General features: G+C 34.0%; 2 protein-coding genes across 3 annotated transcripts; one reads left to right on the top strand and one right to left on the bottom strand.

The window, feature by feature from the left end:
- The first annotated feature begins 1276 nt into the window (after positions 1 to 1276).
- Positions 1277 to 7956, top strand: LOC104904767 (uncharacterized). Its single transcript, XM_010693140.3, has 7 exons — positions 1277 to 1429; positions 2142 to 2280; positions 2371 to 2507; positions 4748 to 5100; positions 5922 to 6018; positions 6099 to 6383; positions 6681 to 7956. Exons 2-7 carry the CDS (start codon positions 2145 to 2147, stop codon positions 7692 to 7694), a joined length of 2022 nt encoding a protein of 673 aa, XP_010691442.1. The 5' UTR covers positions 1277 to 1429; positions 2142 to 2144; the 3' UTR covers positions 7695 to 7956.
- Positions 7957 to 11516: 3560 nt separating this feature from the next.
- On the bottom strand, positions 11517 to 17311 carry LOC104904768 (gamma-glutamyl peptidase 5). Of its 2 annotated transcripts, XM_010693142.3 has the most exons (4): positions 16767 to 17309; positions 13039 to 13194; positions 12213 to 12380; positions 11517 to 11883 (listed from the first exon to the last, which is right to left on the bottom strand). In XM_010693142.3, the coding sequence occupies exons 1-4, from the start codon at positions 17163 to 17165 to the stop codon at positions 11779 to 11781; spliced, it is 828 nt and encodes a 275-aa protein (XP_010691444.3). In that variant the 5' UTR covers positions 17166 to 17309; the 3' UTR covers positions 11517 to 11778. The 2 variants fall into 2 exon arrangements, with proteins under 2 accessions (XP_010691444.3, XP_057248075.1); XM_057392092.1 differs by lacking the exon at positions 13039 to 13194 and having other exon boundaries at positions 16767 to 17311.
- Between the last annotated feature and the right edge of the window lie 1249 nt (positions 17312 to 18560).

The raw sequence follows: 18560 nt of genomic DNA on the forward strand, positions 1-18560 counted from the left end.
GACATTAAAATTATACCTAATTGGCCTCTAATAAGGGTAGCGATTTTCCGCATTTTAATTGCTTATACGAGTAGCGGTTTGTTGTTAAATTAACTGATACTCATATTACCAGTTTAGTTTGGCGACAATTTTTAGAAAAAAATTAATAATTATCGCTTCCAGTCCTATGTGGATGGTACACAAGGGTTTAAGTTGAACTTCGATGCAAATCGACAAATAAAAGTTGGTTTGCAATATCTATTAGGTCATTTCGGGTTAGGTCATTTTTTGCTTTGGGCGGACTTTGGATAAGCCAAAAAACGAAATATTACAGCAAAAAATTAACAAAAGAAGAAATTTGACAAAAAAACATAACTAGAGAGAACTCAGAGAAGATTTAGAAGAACTTAAAAGTTACGAGTTGAATAGTTGATGAAGACTCGAGGGATTTCGCATGACTTTGCAACTCTAGGATTTTGAGGTGTAAGAAAAATGAAAAGTGAGTTGAGAAGGATTTTATGTTTTATATGTTTAGAAATCCTTAAGATCCAATAATCGGGCTTGACCCAATATAAGTAAGAATAATATTATAAGCTAATCCAGCATAATATACGTTATTTTAAAATTAGGTCATTTTGGGTTAGGTTCAGGTTGACTTTATTCTCAGGTTGAAAAAATCAACCTGATCTAACCTAACCCATTTTATTTTCAGATCAAGTTGGGTCGACCCATTTTCCTTTTCAGATCGAAAATCTCAACCCAAACCCAAAAATTTTAGGTCAGTTTTCGGTCGGGTTATTAGATTGGATAGTTTTGTCATCCATAGTATCTCTATGATACACGTTACTCATGACTTTTTGGTGTCCATCCTCTTTACCCATTACTAATTGTATTCTCCCATTTTTTTCCTAAGAAAAAGGGAAAAAATAATCCACACAATGCAAAGCAGTTACATTTTACATTTGCACTATTTTAAACTAAAAATAGAGTAATATTATTTGAATGAATATTAAATTAAAAACTTGCACAAAATCACTTACGTATCGCGTGCAAAAGATAGTACTATCTCTGTCCCAAAAATATTGCTACATTTGCTTTTTTATCGTTTACGAGATGCAACTTCAAACACCAATATCTTGAGGTTATATATATATGATAAAAATATAAAAAATTTATATTTAGAAAATACAAATCACGACGAATTAAATAAGATTCAACATGCGTATATTTTTTCTTATGTATAATAACTAAACGACTATTAAAGTTACCAAGTGAATAGTATCAACAGTTAGAAGTAGCAATATTTTTTGGAAAGAGGGAGTAGTAATTACAAGTTTACAACACCCTCTCGGTGACGGGCCCAAGTCATAAGCAAATTCCTGTAGAACCTCTCATACGCAAATTCCAAAGCTCGAATTGCAGAATCTCGAATTGAAGAAGCTCGTTCCAGGTTCTTGTTTTGTTCCTTAGATGAATCTACTTGTTTTTGTTGCGGATTTTGTTGTGGAATTGCGATTTATAAGATCTACTTCATGTGATTATTCATGCGATTGCTTTTATGCGCTTGTTATTGTTTCTTTCATGAATTCAACTTATTTTTTCTTTATCTCATATATGTTATTTCATGTTTTTAGGGATGGATAATTTACATGTTATAAACTTATGATTCGAATGAATTTCTGGTATAACCTGTGAATTCATGTTTGTTTGTTTCATGGAACTAAATTATAAGAAAAAACATGTTACAATTTGTAGATGCGCATATTTGTGTTCAATGGTTCTTGCTTAATTTCATCAGATCAATTTTTCAAGTGTTGTGGCTGGAAATCAGGGATGAATCAGGGACGGGCCTGAGTTCTAATAAAAATTCAGTGACAATTTTTTGGTCTTTTTTGAGAAGCAGAACAAATTGGGGTTTCTTCAACTAGTAATTGTTATGATGTACATTGTTATATTGGTATACTTGAGCAATTGTAGCTCTGAATATGGGAGCTGCCAGTAATTATTAGTGCGTATTTCGAGGAAATTAAAATCTAAGTATATAGTATTGGACTTTGTAGGCTACTATTGTGCTGCTTTAAGATGTTATCATTGTTCTGTTCAAGAATATTGCCTCATTATCGTCGATCTTATAAAGTGTTTTTTTGGCTTACTTTTGCTAGTCAATGGCACCAAAAGCCAAAGAGAAACCTAAAGCTGCTGCATCACAGCCTATCGTTGCCATCGAAGATCTCTTCACTTCTCTTAATAAATTTATTGAACGCTCAGAATATGGTCAGGCCATCAAAGTTGCAGAACAAGGTCTGTTTTTATCTTGCCTTCTGTCTTGTGAAAAATTTCACTCATCCAGTTGTAACTTTCTGACTCGGTTTCTTGCAAACACTCTTTCAGTTCTGTCAATTGCTCCTGGTGATGAGGATGCTCTTCAGTGCAAGATTATAGCTCTAATTAGAGCTGATAGCATTGATGAAGCTTTTGCTGTTATTCAGTCTTCACAAAAGCTTCCAATTGACCTTAGTTTCTTAAAGGTATGAGCATGTTAACTCTTCAACTTATTATTTGACATTGGAGTTCATGCGGGCTTCTGTTTATGTTTAAGCTAGTGAAAGTTCTCCCCAATCTAGTAATTAGGATGTTTGTGGTGAAGCATCCCAAATGCCGGGACATTGAAAGAGGGGTGTCAGTGATGGGGTTGAAGCTACACGAGCGATGGATAGTGTATTGTTACAAGAAGTTTCTACTAATCGACAGACAATAGAATTCATGGCAAGATAAGAGTCTTGGAACCTACAGACCTTACCGTTGTGGTAACAAAGAGGCTGTTTTTGGTTGACTCCTGATCTGCTATGGAGCAGCTGTGCACTACTTCACACTGGATAAGTAGCAGAGGCTAATCCATGAGCCATTTTTATTAAAAAAAAGTTAGTCCATAATAATATGAAAGTTTAAGAACAACGAGTCTTTTGAGTCTATCACCTCAAGCAAAAAAAAAAAAAAGAAAAAAGAAAGAAAGTATTTTAGTGAATAGTCCATTAGATGTGGGCATTTGTTCTGTGTGCGCTTCTTCAAATGAAGATGATGGAAGGTGTAGAAAGAAATTGGTTTTGGTTGGCTGGGAATATGGTATTGGGGGGTAGTGATAAGTGGTTTCACTGTACCATGTGATTTAGACTGCTACCCCTAGATTGTTTCTATCCTATATCTATGTGTGGTGTGGAATGGAATTAGGTTTATTTCTTTCCTTATTACTTCCAGTTATCTCTCGAGTTTGACTCGAGTTATGTTTTATTTGGTGCATTTCCTTAATAACATGAAAGGGACTGCAGAATTTGACAATGGTGTTAGAAGATGGATAGGCTCCATAGTTAGCATTTCCATACATTGCCTTTAATCTGTTTCATTGTCTGTTAGTAGTAGGCAATGGACTTGCGATATTACCTGGAATGAGTTTATCTTTTTTTAAAAAAAATTGTGTGCCTGTAGGAGCTAACATATATTTCCTATAATTCTTTTGACATGGTTGTTCCATGCTTCCCATATGCAAATATCATTCCTACTGTGCCTAGCATTTAGGTAGCGGTGCTAACAAGCTCAACCAAACTCGAGCAGGCCTGGCTCTATTCAAGTTTGAAGCTCGTTGAGCTCAAAACTCAATTCTAGCTCGAGAAGGCTCAAGTACAACTCAGCTCGAGTCAAGATTAAATCATATTTGAACATGAACATCATCAACCTACTGAATGTAGAAAGCTCTACTTTTATGAAAATTTCACCTAATATAGGAGTTTTTTCAGTCCTCTTTAAAAGTTCAATAGAGAGAATTAACAATTCTAGAAACTCTTGATGTCTTGAAGAGGACTTATAGCCTTATAGGCTATACTTATGTCTGCGACAAGAAATGACCAACAAAAGGACCTAATAATTTTCAGGTTAATGCCTATCTTGTGCTTCTAGCAACTGAAAATGTCACTTCAAACCTGAAAACACAATTCCATTACCCTGGACGCGTTTCCATCAATTGATAGAAGTCTAGAACGCAACTCTTCAAATGGGCAACTGTATCGACGTACCTTTCACACCACTTGAAAGCCTGAAACCCCACACATATGCTGAAGATTCTCTCTCCATCTCCTCCGTGACTGTCTCCAGCACTACCCTCCATCACAAACCCGTTTTCTCTCATACACCTTCAGTTGAATGAGAGAGTGACAATGAGTTAAGCTACGGAAATTGGATTAATCTTTTTAGAGATGGTTGAAGAGAATGGCAATGGATTCAATAACTCCAGCAATGAAATTGGAGAATTAGAGAGATGAGAATCAGAGCGTTAGGTTTGGACGTTTGGTATTATAAATATTTAAATTAAATAAAGCTTCAGAATCTAGATGGTATTCTCCTTAAGTCCTTATATATGGGACTGATCGGGGGTCCTAGGGGGGGGGGTTTACCTGTGTGGAAGTTGCATTTATAGTCATTCTTGCACTCTTTTATACATAGATATTAATATTACAATATTAAAAGCATGTAAAATTTTTTTAGTTATTTTATATGATATATAAATAGTTTGACAATCATAGCCTGTTCATGATCTTTCCAGCAGAGCCTAGGCTTGCTGGGCTTGTTAAGGTCTCAAGCTGAGCTTGAGTTGCTTGCAGGCTGCTTGCCTCATATCTTCCTTACATATGATTAGCGCATAATTCTTGTTTGAGTATTGTATGCAGATGAAATCAATGTATGTGATTTTTTTTAATGCTTGTCATATGTCCTTTAGGCATACTGTTTATACAGGCTAAACAAACTGGATGAAGCTTTGGAATCCTTGAAAAGCCAGGAAAGGAACGCTGCAACTATGTTGCTAGAAACTCAGATATTGTATCGTTTAGGAAGGATGGATGTTTGCCTTGAAATTTATCAGAAACTTCAGAACTCGAGTATTGACTCATTGGAGATCAACTTTGTTGCTGCTCTGGTGGGAGCAGGGCAATCATCTGAGGTGCAAAGAGTACTTGAATCTCTCAAAGTTAAACCAACAAGTAGCTTTGAGTTGGCGTATAACACTGCTTGCTCTTTGATTGAGAGGAATAAATATATGGATGCAGAACAGCTTTTGCTATCAGCTAGAAGGTAAGATTTTTATGGTTTTGCTGCGTTTGTTGTGTAAGACGTGCAGGATTAATTTACATGATTTTAAGCTGGGTGTATATCATCAATTGCTGGCATTCCAGGCATATTCAGTAACATGTGCTGAATTGTGCTTCATTTCTCTTTTATTCTCTCTTTTCTTTTCCACGCTCATTATTTGTTTCTTTTGCAAAACAAATTGTCTAGAAGATAAGGGACCGCTCCTATCACACCACTCCTCAACGGTCACAAGTCAGTATTTTCTCTGGCATGGTTGAATTTATAATTGTCTTCAAAGAGGCATGGATTGTTATGTCAATGGAAATATTGGCAATGTACAATTTCCTTTAGTCAGTTAGTGACAGAATGTTGGTCTCATCCAAGAATCCACAGTTCCTTAGTGAAGCCATTGATTTTGCATAATTGAGTGTGTATTCTGCTGCTGAATTGTTTTTTGGTTGAACCTTTTGTTTTTGTGTTATTGAATTTTACTGTATTCTCCTGATGAGAAACTAAGCAAGATTTTCATAAGGTAGAAAATCACGTCAACTTGTACTTACAGTATAAGCCATAAGGTCTTAATTTCTCAAATCATTAACTATGAATATTAGCAAAGTTCGCATCTTCATTTAGAAAGGTCAATTATGGCCCGTAGAAGAATTTCTTTTGGAGAAACTTTATCATGCAAAATAGGGAAAAGGCTGTGCATGAGATAGGTTATAACTTAGCTTATGTTGCTTTGGTGGTTTGGTAGCTAAAGCAGACAGAGCTTTTACTGAACTTTGAGCTAATCTTCTAGACTCATGAAAGTATTGATTTTACAGAGTGGGTCAGGAATCACTGATGGAAGATAACTGGGCAGATGATGATATCGAAAACGAATTGGCTCCTATAGCTGTTCAACTAGCATATGTTCAGCAGGTAATGATTATGTGGTATCTGGCTTCCTTGACCTTTAAATGCAAATGTACTGAAAACCTAAATCTTCTGCCTTTCCTCAGCTACTTGGAAATAAGCAAGAAGCTATGCAGGCATACTTAGACATGATAAAACATAATTTGGCTGATGAATCCACCCTTGCTATTGCAACAAACAACTTGATTTCCCTCAGAGGTCCAAAAGAAGTGTCTGATAGCCTAAAGAAGCTTGATCGGCTTATAGAAAAAGCTGATGGAGGCCGGTTCCGGCTGGCTGGCCCGCTAGAGTCAAAGCTTTCAGTCAAGCAGAAGGAAGCAGTGTACATGAATCGAGCTCTTTTGCTCCTCCATGCTAACAAAATTGACCAGGTTCCTTTATCTTTATGTTAATAATTTCCTATTATTTTCCCTACTTGGTGCTTTAGCCTTTTTCACTTGTTGCTAAGTACTCGATGTCCTAGACTCTTTTAATCAGTGTCTCCCATTTCTTTTACAAGAGACCGAATGGAAGGAGTTTATAATCCAGCGTGCCACCTAATGAGAATTAATGAAAAGACAGGTTGTGTGTTAGTTAGGAACTTAGGATTAGTGTTAATAGGAGACAGAACCCCCCCCCCCCCCTCGTTAAGGCGTGAAAAAAGCATTGAACGCACTGTTTACTTGCAGGCTCGGGAACTTGTTACTGCTTTAGTGGGCATGTTTCCAGACAGTGTGACACCCGTGCTTCTTCAAGCTGCTTTGCTGGTAAGGGAGAACAAGGCTGGCAGAGCTGAAGAAGTGCTTGGGCAGTTTGCTGGAAAGTTTCCTGACAAGTCAAAGGAGTTTCTCCTTGCCAGAGCCCAAGTGGCTGCTGCCGCCAGTCACTTTGAAGTAGCTGCTGACTCCCTCTCAAAGATCCCTGATATCCAACACATGCCTGCTACTGTGGCCACCATCGTTGCCTTGAAAGAGCGTGCGGGAGATATTGATGGTGCAGAGGTGGTATTAGACAATGCCATAAAGTGGTGGTCCAATGCAATGGCTGAAGACAATAAACTTATTGCTATCATGCAAGAGGCTGCTTCCTTCAAGCTCAAGCATGGTAGACAGAAAGAGGCTTTGCAGTTGTTTGAGGAACTTGTTAAGAACAATAGCAATGTTGATGCTTTGGTTGGATTAGTAACCACAGCTGCTCATGTAAATGTTGACAAGGCTGAAGCTTATGAAAAGAAGCTCAAAGCACTTCCTGGTTTGAAGGGAATTAACGTGGATGATCTTGAAGCAACCTCTGGTGCTAAGTCTGCTGACGGGTCTCGCGTAGTGAATATTGAAGGGCATGATGAGAGTAAAGACAAGGATAAATCAAAGAAGAAAAGAAAGAGAAAGCCGAGATATCCAAAGGGATTTGATCCGGCTAATCCTGGACCCCCACCTGATCCAGAACGTTGGTTGCCAAAGAGGGAGAGATCTTCTTTCCGACCCAAGCGAAAAGATAAGCGGGCGGCTCATGTGAGAGGCTCCCAGGGTGCTGTTGCTCGGGAGAAACAGGAAGCCGGAACTTCTGATGGTCCTCTTCGAACTTCTGGGTCTGATAATGTTGATACTAAGGCCACAAAATCCAAGTCAACTCAAGCTAGCAACTCGAAAGCAGCTTCCCAGAGCACAGGTGGATCTAAATCAAAAAAGAAGTCAAGAAGATAGTGAGCTCAGTTGTCTAATGTTTGTTTCAAAGAACTTTTATTTGGACACCATTTTCTCCCCCTCTGAGATCTTGCTCTCATTTTGGTTCTATGTTGTGCTCTTCACTTTCCATTCATCTACTAGGATTTTGGTGACTGTTTATTTTCTAAGTGATGATAGTTCAAAAAATAGCCGGCTGTCGACAAATTGACAAAACATTTTTGGTTGGATGTATTAACTTTTTTTATGTATTTAATTTAAATTTTAAGTAATTTCTGCTGAACTTTATTATTTTTAAGATTGTTTGTGTAACTTTTTATATGCTAACTTTTCTTGAATATCCAGTCTGATCGTCAATGCTCAAACCATCTGCTACTAAAATTGTTTTGCTAGTATTTTCCTCTTGTTGGTCCATTGAAGTTCTCAAGTTTAGCTACTGCTCTAAGTCGATGATATGTCAATGAGTTGTACATACCACTTGATAAGAGGAATAAATTATATTAACAAAAGCTCCACAAGATAGGTTCATACCATTTGATAAGAGGAACAAAAATTGTTTGATTTTCTTTTTGTATTTTTATGAAAATAGCTAAGAATGTTAATAACAACTAAAATCTAAAACTAATCGCACATAGAAGAAGAGTAATTTGGAGAATTTTCTTCAATTCAGATAAAAAACCAAGTTTCATTATTCTTAAAAGTAGGCTTGCAGATTATCTATACTCGACCAAATTCAGTACTTTCCAACTAGGGTTGTCTCATGAAATTAGGGGCCTTGTGCTAAATTAAATTATAAAACTTAATTTTTTTTGGCGAATAGAAAGAGATGGAAGAGTCATTAATGATCTTTTTTGGAGAATAGGAGGAGAAGAAACACCAAAATAGAAATTAATCTCTTTAAGTTTGCATCCAACATTATACTCTATAAAATTGAAAAAGAATAGTTTGTAATTAGAGTTGGGTTTTTTTTTTCTCCTTTAAGAGGACAACTAATAGAATTGGGCCTCTTACATTTTGGGGGTCTGTGCAGTTGCTCACCATGCGCATGGCCTTAGCTGCCTCTGTTTCCAACAATACTCGAGCAACATAATAGTCATATTGGAAAATTTTGAATGACACCTATTGATTAGAGGCATTAACTTTGCATTATACACTAACATGTTATTGTTAGTGCTATGCTACATACTAGCTAGGTAGTACATCCATCCTAAGCCTTTGTTTGTCATTGTCCGCATTTTTGGGTGGGAGCATCATGTTTTTATGTGGTCTCCAGACCATGTATTTATTTGCCCATTTCAAATGGGGTTAAAAGTAGAGGAAAATTTTGTATCCCCAAACTTAAGAGAAAAAATATAAGTTCAAATAAAATGGAGAAAACATTTCAACACGAACTAATAGAAGATGGAGGTAGCAACGATCTCGAAGGCAACGAGTACGGAAGAATGATATATTGCTCTAATTTTGCCTCTATTCTTTAAATAATAACTAATACTATGACTGTGAGACTGTCTATGACTTGATTCACACTATAAAATTTGTCTACGAAGATGTGAAGGGGTCGTAATCTAAAGGAATATGACCATGCAATATTATTGCAACGTTTTAATATTGTAAGAGGCCAAAACAAAACGCGTAACTAGTCTTGAAATGAAAAATCAGACATAACAATGCTATTAATATAGTATGTTGAGTTGTTGACATATCACATACTGCTGTTAATATAGGAAGTTGACAATTTCCTAATAATCATTTATTATTATTATTCCCTTACGTACTTGCGTGTTTTGATGCTTGAGTTAAATACAATAAGATAGTGGAGTAAGTGTTTACTTTTTGTATGTGGAGTGTGGACATTGATTTAAGTATGCTTAAATGAATTTTTTTTTTGATAGAAAAATATTAAGGTTATTGATTAAGTCATCAAATATGAATATTACTTAATTAAATATTCAAAAATATTATTAGTAATAATAATAAACTACATACAATACAATACTTCTAGCAAAGTAATACCCACTAACATGTAATGTTGTACTCCCTTCATCCATATTGTTCTTCCTATTTGTAATCCTCACACTATTTATAAATGTAGAAATTATTTTAAATTATTTTCAATAGTAAAGAAAAAACATAATCATGTGGGTTTAATTTGATTTGTCTCAATAAGTGCATTGGGAATATCAAACTTACATAAAGTTTAATAATACATAAATAAATATTCAAAACATGCATTAGCAAACATGAAAAATAGAAATATGAAGAAGTTAATAGGAGAGAGGAGGTATAATATCTTTGGCAAATTTATAGCATGCGATATGGTTTTATATCATGAAATAAATTGCGTACACTATTTTTCATTAAAAATTACCCTTTAAATTTGAAGTTAATTGTTTTCAGGAACAAAGATTATCAAATAATTTAAGATATTACATTTTTAGAAAAAATTGAATTATTTTATAATTGTTTGCGCAGTTGCATATAAATATTTTCTCTGAACTTTATTCTTTCACTATAATTGAAAAATAGCCCTAACTTACCAAATCCTAGAAACCCCTTTAGCGACCCACCACCGACACGCAGGCTAGTTGGTGGCTGTAGGTCGCCAACGACCCTGCAACAACCTTCCTCGTTTTTCTTAGTGTAGGTGAGTACATCCCCTCCCTGTTCTCTTGCATAGCGTCCACCACCCTCCTTGTGTCACCGCTCCTTCCAGTTACGTGAGTTCAGTTTAGTTTCGGGATCCTCTTTGTCCTTTCCCTTGTTAGTGTTCGACTTCCCTTTTTCCTTCCTCCTTGTTAGTGTCGGGCTTCCCTTTTCCCTCCCCCCTGTTAGTAGTGTCGGGCATCCCCTCCCCCTCCAGCTGGTTGTTGGGCTACCCAACTAATTATGTTCGATGTTAATATGTTCGGTTTTTTCTTAAAATGTGTGTTGAATCTCCGAATAATAGGAGTGCACTGTTTTCGAGTTGGTAATGAAATTGCCTGTGGGTTGTTGTGGCCATTGATAAGTGTCTGTAAGTGAGGCTGGGATTGGTAGTTCAAGATTGTAATAGTAACATATGTCAATTTTTCGGAATATGTGCTGAGGGAAAAAGTGATTCAAGTTTGTGAGTGTGGACGAGGCGCTGAAAGTTTTTCATGGTTGTGACGTATGTTTTTCGGTTTTGCAAATTGGAGGTGTGCTCGAGAGCTCACCTTGTTTGGCTCTCTTTCTAGCTTGACATTGATATTAATGGTCCTTGCCTTGACAACTTAATTCAAATTTGAAGGCAACACTCTATTTGCATCTGGGGGTTTTCAACACGCCCACTCATTTGCGTGTCTCCTTTTCTATAAAGAAACCTAAAATACTCTCGAGCGAGAGTAATGAGTCACAACGGAACGTAACTCTTTCCAAAGATCATGATCCCATAATCCCAATCGATAGCAGATTGTTGGGATTGTTCATGCGGCGAGCCACGATGCTCATCGTTGGTTGTTCGTTGTCCGGACCGTGAATGTCATCTCCTTCTTCTACCATTTCCATCAGTCGTTCGAGATTTGACTCCACGATCACAAGATCTGACCAGCAACGCTCCTTTTCCTACGCGAGTTTTTATCGTTTTTGCTTATTTTTGTTTTAGATGGAATGTACGAGCTCATAAAGCTGCTTTAGGTCTGTTTGTTTGCTTTAATTTTGGTTGTATTAGCATTAGGTTGCATATCATATTTTAACTAATGTACGATTTCTCATTGTCAAAAAATTGAAAAACAAAAGGAAGAATTAGCATATATAATTGGAGTTCGGAAATCGGAAGTCTATATCCTAGAAATTTTGCAAAAAGAATTTATAATACTCATGATATCAAAGCAAATTAAGCCTATCCCTCAAAAGAATATTAATAAAAATCAAAGCAAACCCCCACCTTATAGTAATTAATACCTAATGGTAACCCTCATTCCTCATATCGTCACAATTAGTAATCGAGCAATAGTTTACAATACCAAGTATATACATTTACGACTATGTTGTTTCCCTCCCTAATTTATTTAATATCACTAATACATCATATCAAGCAACAATCATGTCATAATCATCTTTTATAAAAAAAATTATGGCGTAACTATCACAATTTTCCCTTGAGAAAATTAACACAAAGCTTTCTCCATGCCTCTTTGTCCGGATCACGCGACTCCATAAATTTAGCCCTCAGTTCATTAGCATAAGTATCCTGCAAATCTCACCCAATAAGCCACTAATTAATACTTCTTAATATAAAAAATACTCTTAGGAGTAAAAGTTACATGTGGCGATCCTCTCCATTTCCTAAAAGAAACAGATGGCCGGACCAAGGATGTCTTGACCTAGTGGTTAAGATTGAGGTGTTGTGAACGATAGGTCACAAGTTCGAATTTCCCTTTCCCTTTTTTGCATCGTCGTTGTATTAGATTATTAGTTGCAATAGTTGTTTTAGAGGAGTTAAACTCTATTGAAAAAACATATATCTAACTAATAAGAAACGGAGGAAGTATGAGTATAAATAAAATGTTTGTGCCATACCACAATGAAATTCTTTTGCAGAAGGCGATCAATGAGGTGAAGAAGAATGTCCTTATTGTACTCAGGATGACCTTGAATGCCCATCATATGTTCACCATATCTAAACATCTCAACCGAAGTTTTGTTGGACCGACCTATCACCTCAACTTGGGGAGGAAGTTCCAATACCTTTTTTTTTTATCACAATAAATTTATAGAGAAAAAAAATACTCATAAGATTGTTGCCATTGTTTAAAAAAATGCAATATTTGCGTAGTGAATGATTTTCCTATTAGATTAGATAAACATATTTTGTAAAAAAGAAAGTAATTTATATATGCGTATCATGTATAACAAGCTAAATAAATCAAAATCTCACAAGGTACTATAATGTACAATTTTTTTTAGAGACATAACGTACAATAATATTTTGTTTTTTCGTAATTGAGATGATTAAACCTTATTTTATACAGTAAACACATTGTGCATAAGTATTTGTGATTAAAAATGTACTTTTGTTTCTTTGTAAGCGCAATACTTTGATTTTGCACTAGTCACATATCTCACTTTGACCGTATTTTTTACTAATATGTCAAAACAAAAATGATCATACAAAATATTGGTGGATTTGTTTCAATGAATATTTTCAAAATATCAACATTACTTTAACAAATACATAATCAGAAATATTAATGTTTAAAATTGTGCGTTGGCAAACGTGAAAGTCAAACTATTGCACATATTTAGAAACGGAGGTTAGTATATCATATCGTTAAATTGGATTACCCAATTGAGAAGATTCTTTTCATTGTTAAGAGTTATCAAATAATAGTTTTCATTTGCTAACCTCATCTTGGTGGCATTCAATTATGTTGAGCATAGCAGGAACTTTGAGGTTAGTGAATAGTTTGTTTGATGAGGATGAGAAATGAACTGTTCTAAGCCCGATATCCCAGCCCGAATTAGCCCGGCCTATCTTTCCTCCCAACGCTCGGCCCAATATCTGCTCAAAAGAGTGCACATAATATAAAATAAATAAATAAATGAATATTTGATTATAATTTATTGCAAGATATTCTGCTTTATTTTTGTGGGGTTAGAATTAAAACTAGGAACAGTAGAATAAACATGAGCTATTGCGAGAAGCAACACATATTAAGAAGTGGTGTTGGAATTCCGTGTAAACAATGAAGAGAGTGTATCATGAGTGACTCATGAGCCAAACAAAATGATGACATAAAAACTTATAGTATAAGAATTTATCAACTAAGCGTTATTATTCCTAATTATAATAAGATACGTTTGTTATATTGCTTTCGTATATATAAAAAAGGAACACAATTTTGGAAATCAAGTAGTTTTCAATTTTTTCGTTGCCAGTTTTTAAGATAAACGTAACTATAATAAGTCCGAATTAATTTTAAATTTATTATACATATTATGTCATATGACTTAACAAATCTTAAAGTCAAAATAAAATTTTAAACCAAAAATTGAAAATTCACATTGCTACATAATAAATTAGCTGGGATAAAAAAAGTTTCCATTACTCTGATTTGTTGGTGCAGATTGACATTCGCTATAAAAACAAACTTCCATATACAAAGTTCGTTCATCATACACCTGGTTGTATTATGTGTACGGTAACTCAGGACTATTTTTTTTTAATTTGGACGTTTTCTTTTTAGACTTTTTTGCAAATGAGAAATGGACAAGAAATAGCTTTGGGTGTACGATGCTCACGATACACCAGGATGTACGATAAAATTTGTATCAAATACCATACCGAAACTTTCATAGTTTCATACTATGTACTTTTGCTTGTCCTAATTGACTTTTTGCCTAATTTTCAACCTATAGAAAATTTTGAAGCCTAAACAATATTCCATTTCTTTCTTTTCTAAAAAGAAAAATACCTGATTAAAAAAAAAAAAACCTATCATTAAGAAAAAAAAAACACCTACAATCAACTTATCTTAGCTTATTATAGTCTGTTTTTTTTTTATCCATATGAGCCATAAAGACAGTACAAAATACAAAGAAGGGGAGGAGAAATTCGAACCAGTGACCTATCGTTCACAACACCTTAATCTTAACCAGTAGGCCAAGATATCCGTGGTAGCTTATTATAGTCTGTATATATAATAAGATTGTTGAAGCTATGATGTATAGCGCACACCACATGTGAGTGTCCCACATTGATTAAATAAGAGAGATGAGTTCACTTTATAATGCAAAGGGGTTACTCCCCTTATTGCCATATGGTTTTAAGGTGGAACCTTCTTTGTATTGTGAAGTGGACTCCTATAGGAAGTTCTACTTCCCATTATCAACCAAACACAATTACACTTCCTAGGAATTTCAAATACATGGAAAAAATAACTTCCTAGGAAGTATGACTTCCCATATACAACCAAACAAGACCTAAGTATAAGTAAACAAAAGCAATTCACAATGGTAAGTAGTAAGTACTTAATTTTAGTGCCATATAGAAGTACATTTAACAACAACAAAACTTAGTGATTTATGTATTTGAATATAGATTGATTGTTAATATCCCTGGGTTAAACTTTGATATAATCAATTACATGTTCCTAATAAGTTTGAGCAACCATTGAAACACTTAAAAAATTCCAAATTATTGATGATATTGTATGTGTGGAATGCCTTAGCGCCTTTAGCTATGAGAGCAAGTTCAAATAAATGGTTGGTAACATATGAGTTGTGACTACTATAATCAAGATCTAGGTGAAAGCTTAATTATAGAACTCTTCTCCGTTCGAGGTTTACGTATTAATCTCATCATTTCAAGTTTGTGGTATTATGTTGGTTTTTTCGAGATAAAACTCCATAATATTGATTTGAATGAGTAAAGTTTTCCTATGGGTTTCTTTACTACCTCAAAACCTCAATTTTGAGCGGGTTACTTTTTAATTAAGTGGTATCATGCTGGTTTTTCAGAAAAGGTCAAACGATAAGTTTATATGATAAGGTAGGTTTCTTTGTTGGTCGGAATAGGGGGACCACTATTTATAATAAATTAATTTTCAATTAAAAATACAACATAAAATGGACTATATATGAACCAGAGTTCCACCAACAAGATAAAAAAGAGACTTTGCTAAACATATGCAAAACCAGCAAAATGACTTCTACAATAGCTCATTTCCATGATATACAAGCTAGTTAGACGTCTTATATTATCACATATTAATATTATGGGGTTAGTGGCGAATGTAAAAATTATATGCAACGATGACACTAATCATAAGTATCCGAAACAGTGTTGAATGGGATCTCTTCTACTACTAATCAACACGTTTATCCACCTTTATACACTCAAAATTAGGTTTTTTCCTCATATTATTTTACCCCAAATGGAGTCAAGTGACCCCATTTCTATCAACATACATCCGCCACTGTATAGGATTACCTTAAAAGCTCATTAGATTTTTGTCTGTAATCATTCTAAAAATAAGACAAATACGAAGATAATATCTTTTCATTCCTTTCAAACTTTCATCTTTAATTTGTATAATATTTACATATTTTATTTTGATCCTATATTTGAACTAATTTCGAAGAGTATTCATATTAATAAATAAATTAAAGTGGTGCATCAATCTCTTTCTATAAAAAAAATAGATGACTCTACTCTAGCTTATCCTCAATACAATCAATTATGGCTAATTATATGGTGGTTGGACACCAAACGTGCGTGGTCCTTGCTGCATAGATCTCTCCTTTGCTTGTACCCAAAAAAAAAAAGACTTTCCAAAGTAATGCACAATATTTAGGGCATGTTCTCCCCAACTTATTTTCAATTCAGTTCAGTTCAGTTCAGTTCAATTCAATTCAGTTTAGTTCAATTCAGTTCAGTTCAGTTCAGTTCAGACCAGTTCAGTTCAGTTCAGTTCAGCTCTTGACGATACTTTACTCTCACATATCACTATTCATTTCAGTTCAGTTCAGATCAGTTCAGATCAGTTCAGCTGTTTTATGCCAAATAGAACAAGTCCTTAATGGGGTATATACATAACCTAGCTATGGAATATGATCCACAAAGATAGAATATGGTAATATATCGAAATATATTGATATTCTTGTCCTTAATAAACTTTATCATAAATTTATAATTAAAATATTAAAAGATAAAAATGTCATACTTATTCTGAAAAACAATAGTGAAAAGTGTTACTATTGATTTCCGTACTTTTAATTTTTGTAGACCGAAGACAAAAGAAATGACGAACATAACTCTATTCTAACTCATTTTACTTAGTACTTTCAAACAAAACCTAGATTTATTCGACACCAACTAAAATAGTTAACCTCCAGTGCTATCTAATTACGAATAAATATAAGTTATAAAATGTACCAAAAAAATATTTTAAAAAACATTTTTTTATGACCTATATATAATCAGTTCTTCCACATCAAACAAACCAAACTCATTAAGTTCTTTAATCGGACACGTCCCTCTAAATCATGGCAACAGCATGATCTTCACCATCTCTTTAAAAAGGAACATTTTTAATTTTTTCCATTATTTAAAAAAAAGAAACAAAAAATTACCTGATGACCGAAGCAAATGCCAAGAACCTTCTTTTTCAATGAATCCAATACTTTGAGAAGATTCAAAAGTTTACAGATCCAAAGTTCATTAGAATGAGCATCACTACAACTTCCAGTAATAACAAAACCATCATACATTCCTAATTCCTTTTCATTTGGGAATTCATTTCCTGCAACTCTATAAACATCCCAACTTTCTCCTTCTTCTCCTAACATTCTTACAAATACCCCAAAATATCCTTCATATTTTTTCTTTACATATTCTGAGTCTTCTGCACATAATAATACTGCAAACTTTTTCCCTTGTTTTTTCCCATTCCCTAATACCTTGTTTGTTTCCTCGAGTAATTGATCATTCACTGTTTCGTTTTCTAGGGGTTTGGGAATGAGATTAACCATCTTTTGTTTGGAAAAAGAGAGTAAAAAAGAGGGGAAAGTTTTTTTATTTTTTTTGGAGGAATGGTTTTTGGGAATAAGAGGAAAGGAGAGGGGAAAGGTTGTTTCCCCACTCTTCTTAAGTTTGCTATGTTTTAATGATGAAAGAAAGAGGAGGAGGAGGTGATGTTTTATAGGACTCGTTTTCATTACTGTACATTGCTTGTCTGGCTATTTGTTTACTTTTTTTAGGTGAAATTCTCTTTTACTTAATATTTGACTAGCCTTCATATGCACGCGATGCGTGCGTTAATTTCAAAATTTGTTATTCTATTAGAAACTCCATTCGTACTTTATTTATGATTAAACTTAAATGTGAAAAATTCAACAGTTAGATGAATTTAGATATATTAATTTGCTAATTTAAAAAAATAAAAAGATTGTGAGTGATTGTTAACATTAATTTTTTGTGAATAAATAATGAACAGAAAGAACAAAAATAATGAATTAATTTAACTGGATTAAAGAGTATGAAAGGTAGTGAATGTTCAGACTTTTCATGTGCATGTTATATATGTCATCTTTTTTTATAAGGTATAAATATTTTGTCCATTTAATTTTTGATTGAAGTATTTGATGCATATACCATTTTAAACTTGTTTTAGATGGCAAGTTGGAATGAGATTTTTAAATGATTTGCTTTTGTAATTTTTTTCATTCCATTAATTAGATCATTAAGGGTATTTTAGTCACTTCAAAAGAGGACACCACACCTCCTCCCTTGGCTTATATAATAGAGATATTTCTTCAATTGTTAGATTTAGGAGTGTAAGTGAATTGGATTTGACTGAATTCGGCTGGATTGGAATTTGTTTAAATTAATTCAAAGTCTTTTATACTCGAAAAATTGAATCCAAATACGATGTAAATTTTTTATGAGCCCAGTCTAGTCCAGTTTGAAACTTTTTTATAAGTTCAAATTCAGTATGATGATTATGCCATATATTAGTTTTTTTTACATATTTGGGTTTACAATATTCTCTGATGATTGACTTATTAAATTTAAATTTTCTCATGATTGACTTATTGAATTTAAAAAGCTAGACTCATTACATTCATTCTATAAAGTAAGTTATATACATTATCAAAGTCTAATAAAATGCAAATTGTACAATACAAAAAGCGCCAAAAATACTAAATTAACTTTTGCCTTTTTAATTCATTTCTCACTTTGGAGTTTTTGAGGGTGAGTGAAAATTATGACGCTATGTAAAAAAAAAATAGAGTGGGGATGTTAAATTAAAAAGTCTAAAATTTCAAGAAAAATGTCAAAGAAATTTTCAAAGAAAATATTTTTAGACTCAATTGAACTTATTGGACTTCATAGGTTGAGTCCAAATCCATTCCAAAAAGGTTTAT

Source organism: Beta vulgaris, chromosome 9 (genome assembly GCF_026745355.1).
Source record: "Beta vulgaris subsp. vulgaris cultivar EL10 chromosome 9, EL10.2, whole genome shotgun sequence".
Lineage (NCBI taxonomy): Eukaryota > Viridiplantae > Streptophyta > Magnoliopsida > Caryophyllales > Amaranthaceae > Beta > Beta vulgaris.

Excerpts from the sequence above, each read along its gene's own strand:
- LOC104904767 (XM_010693140.3), top strand. The coding sequence starts at position 2,145 with ATGGCACCAAAAGCCAAAGAGAAACCTAAAGCTGCTGCATCACAGCCT. Across the intron at positions 2,281-2,370 it reads CATCAAAGTTGCAGAACAAG|TTCTGTCAATTGCTCCTGGT; the intron begins GTCTGTTTTTAT and ends ACACTCTTTCAG. Across the intron at positions 5,101-5,921 it reads CTTTTGCTATCAGCTAGAAG|AGTGGGTCAGGAATCACTGA; the intron begins GTAAGATTTTTA and ends TTGATTTTACAG.
- LOC104904768 (XM_010693142.3), bottom strand. The coding sequence starts at position 17,165 with ATGGTTAATCTCATTCCCAAACCCCTAGAAAACGAAACAGTGAATGAT. Across the intron at positions 12,381-13,038 it reads TTGAATGCCACCAAGATGAG|GTATTGGAACTTCCTCCCCA; the intron begins GTTAGCAAATGA and ends TAAAAAAAAAAG. Across the intron at positions 11,884-12,212 it reads TGCAAAAGAATTTCATTGTG|GATACTTATGCTAATGAACT; the intron begins GTATGGCACAAA and ends TGAGATTTGCAG.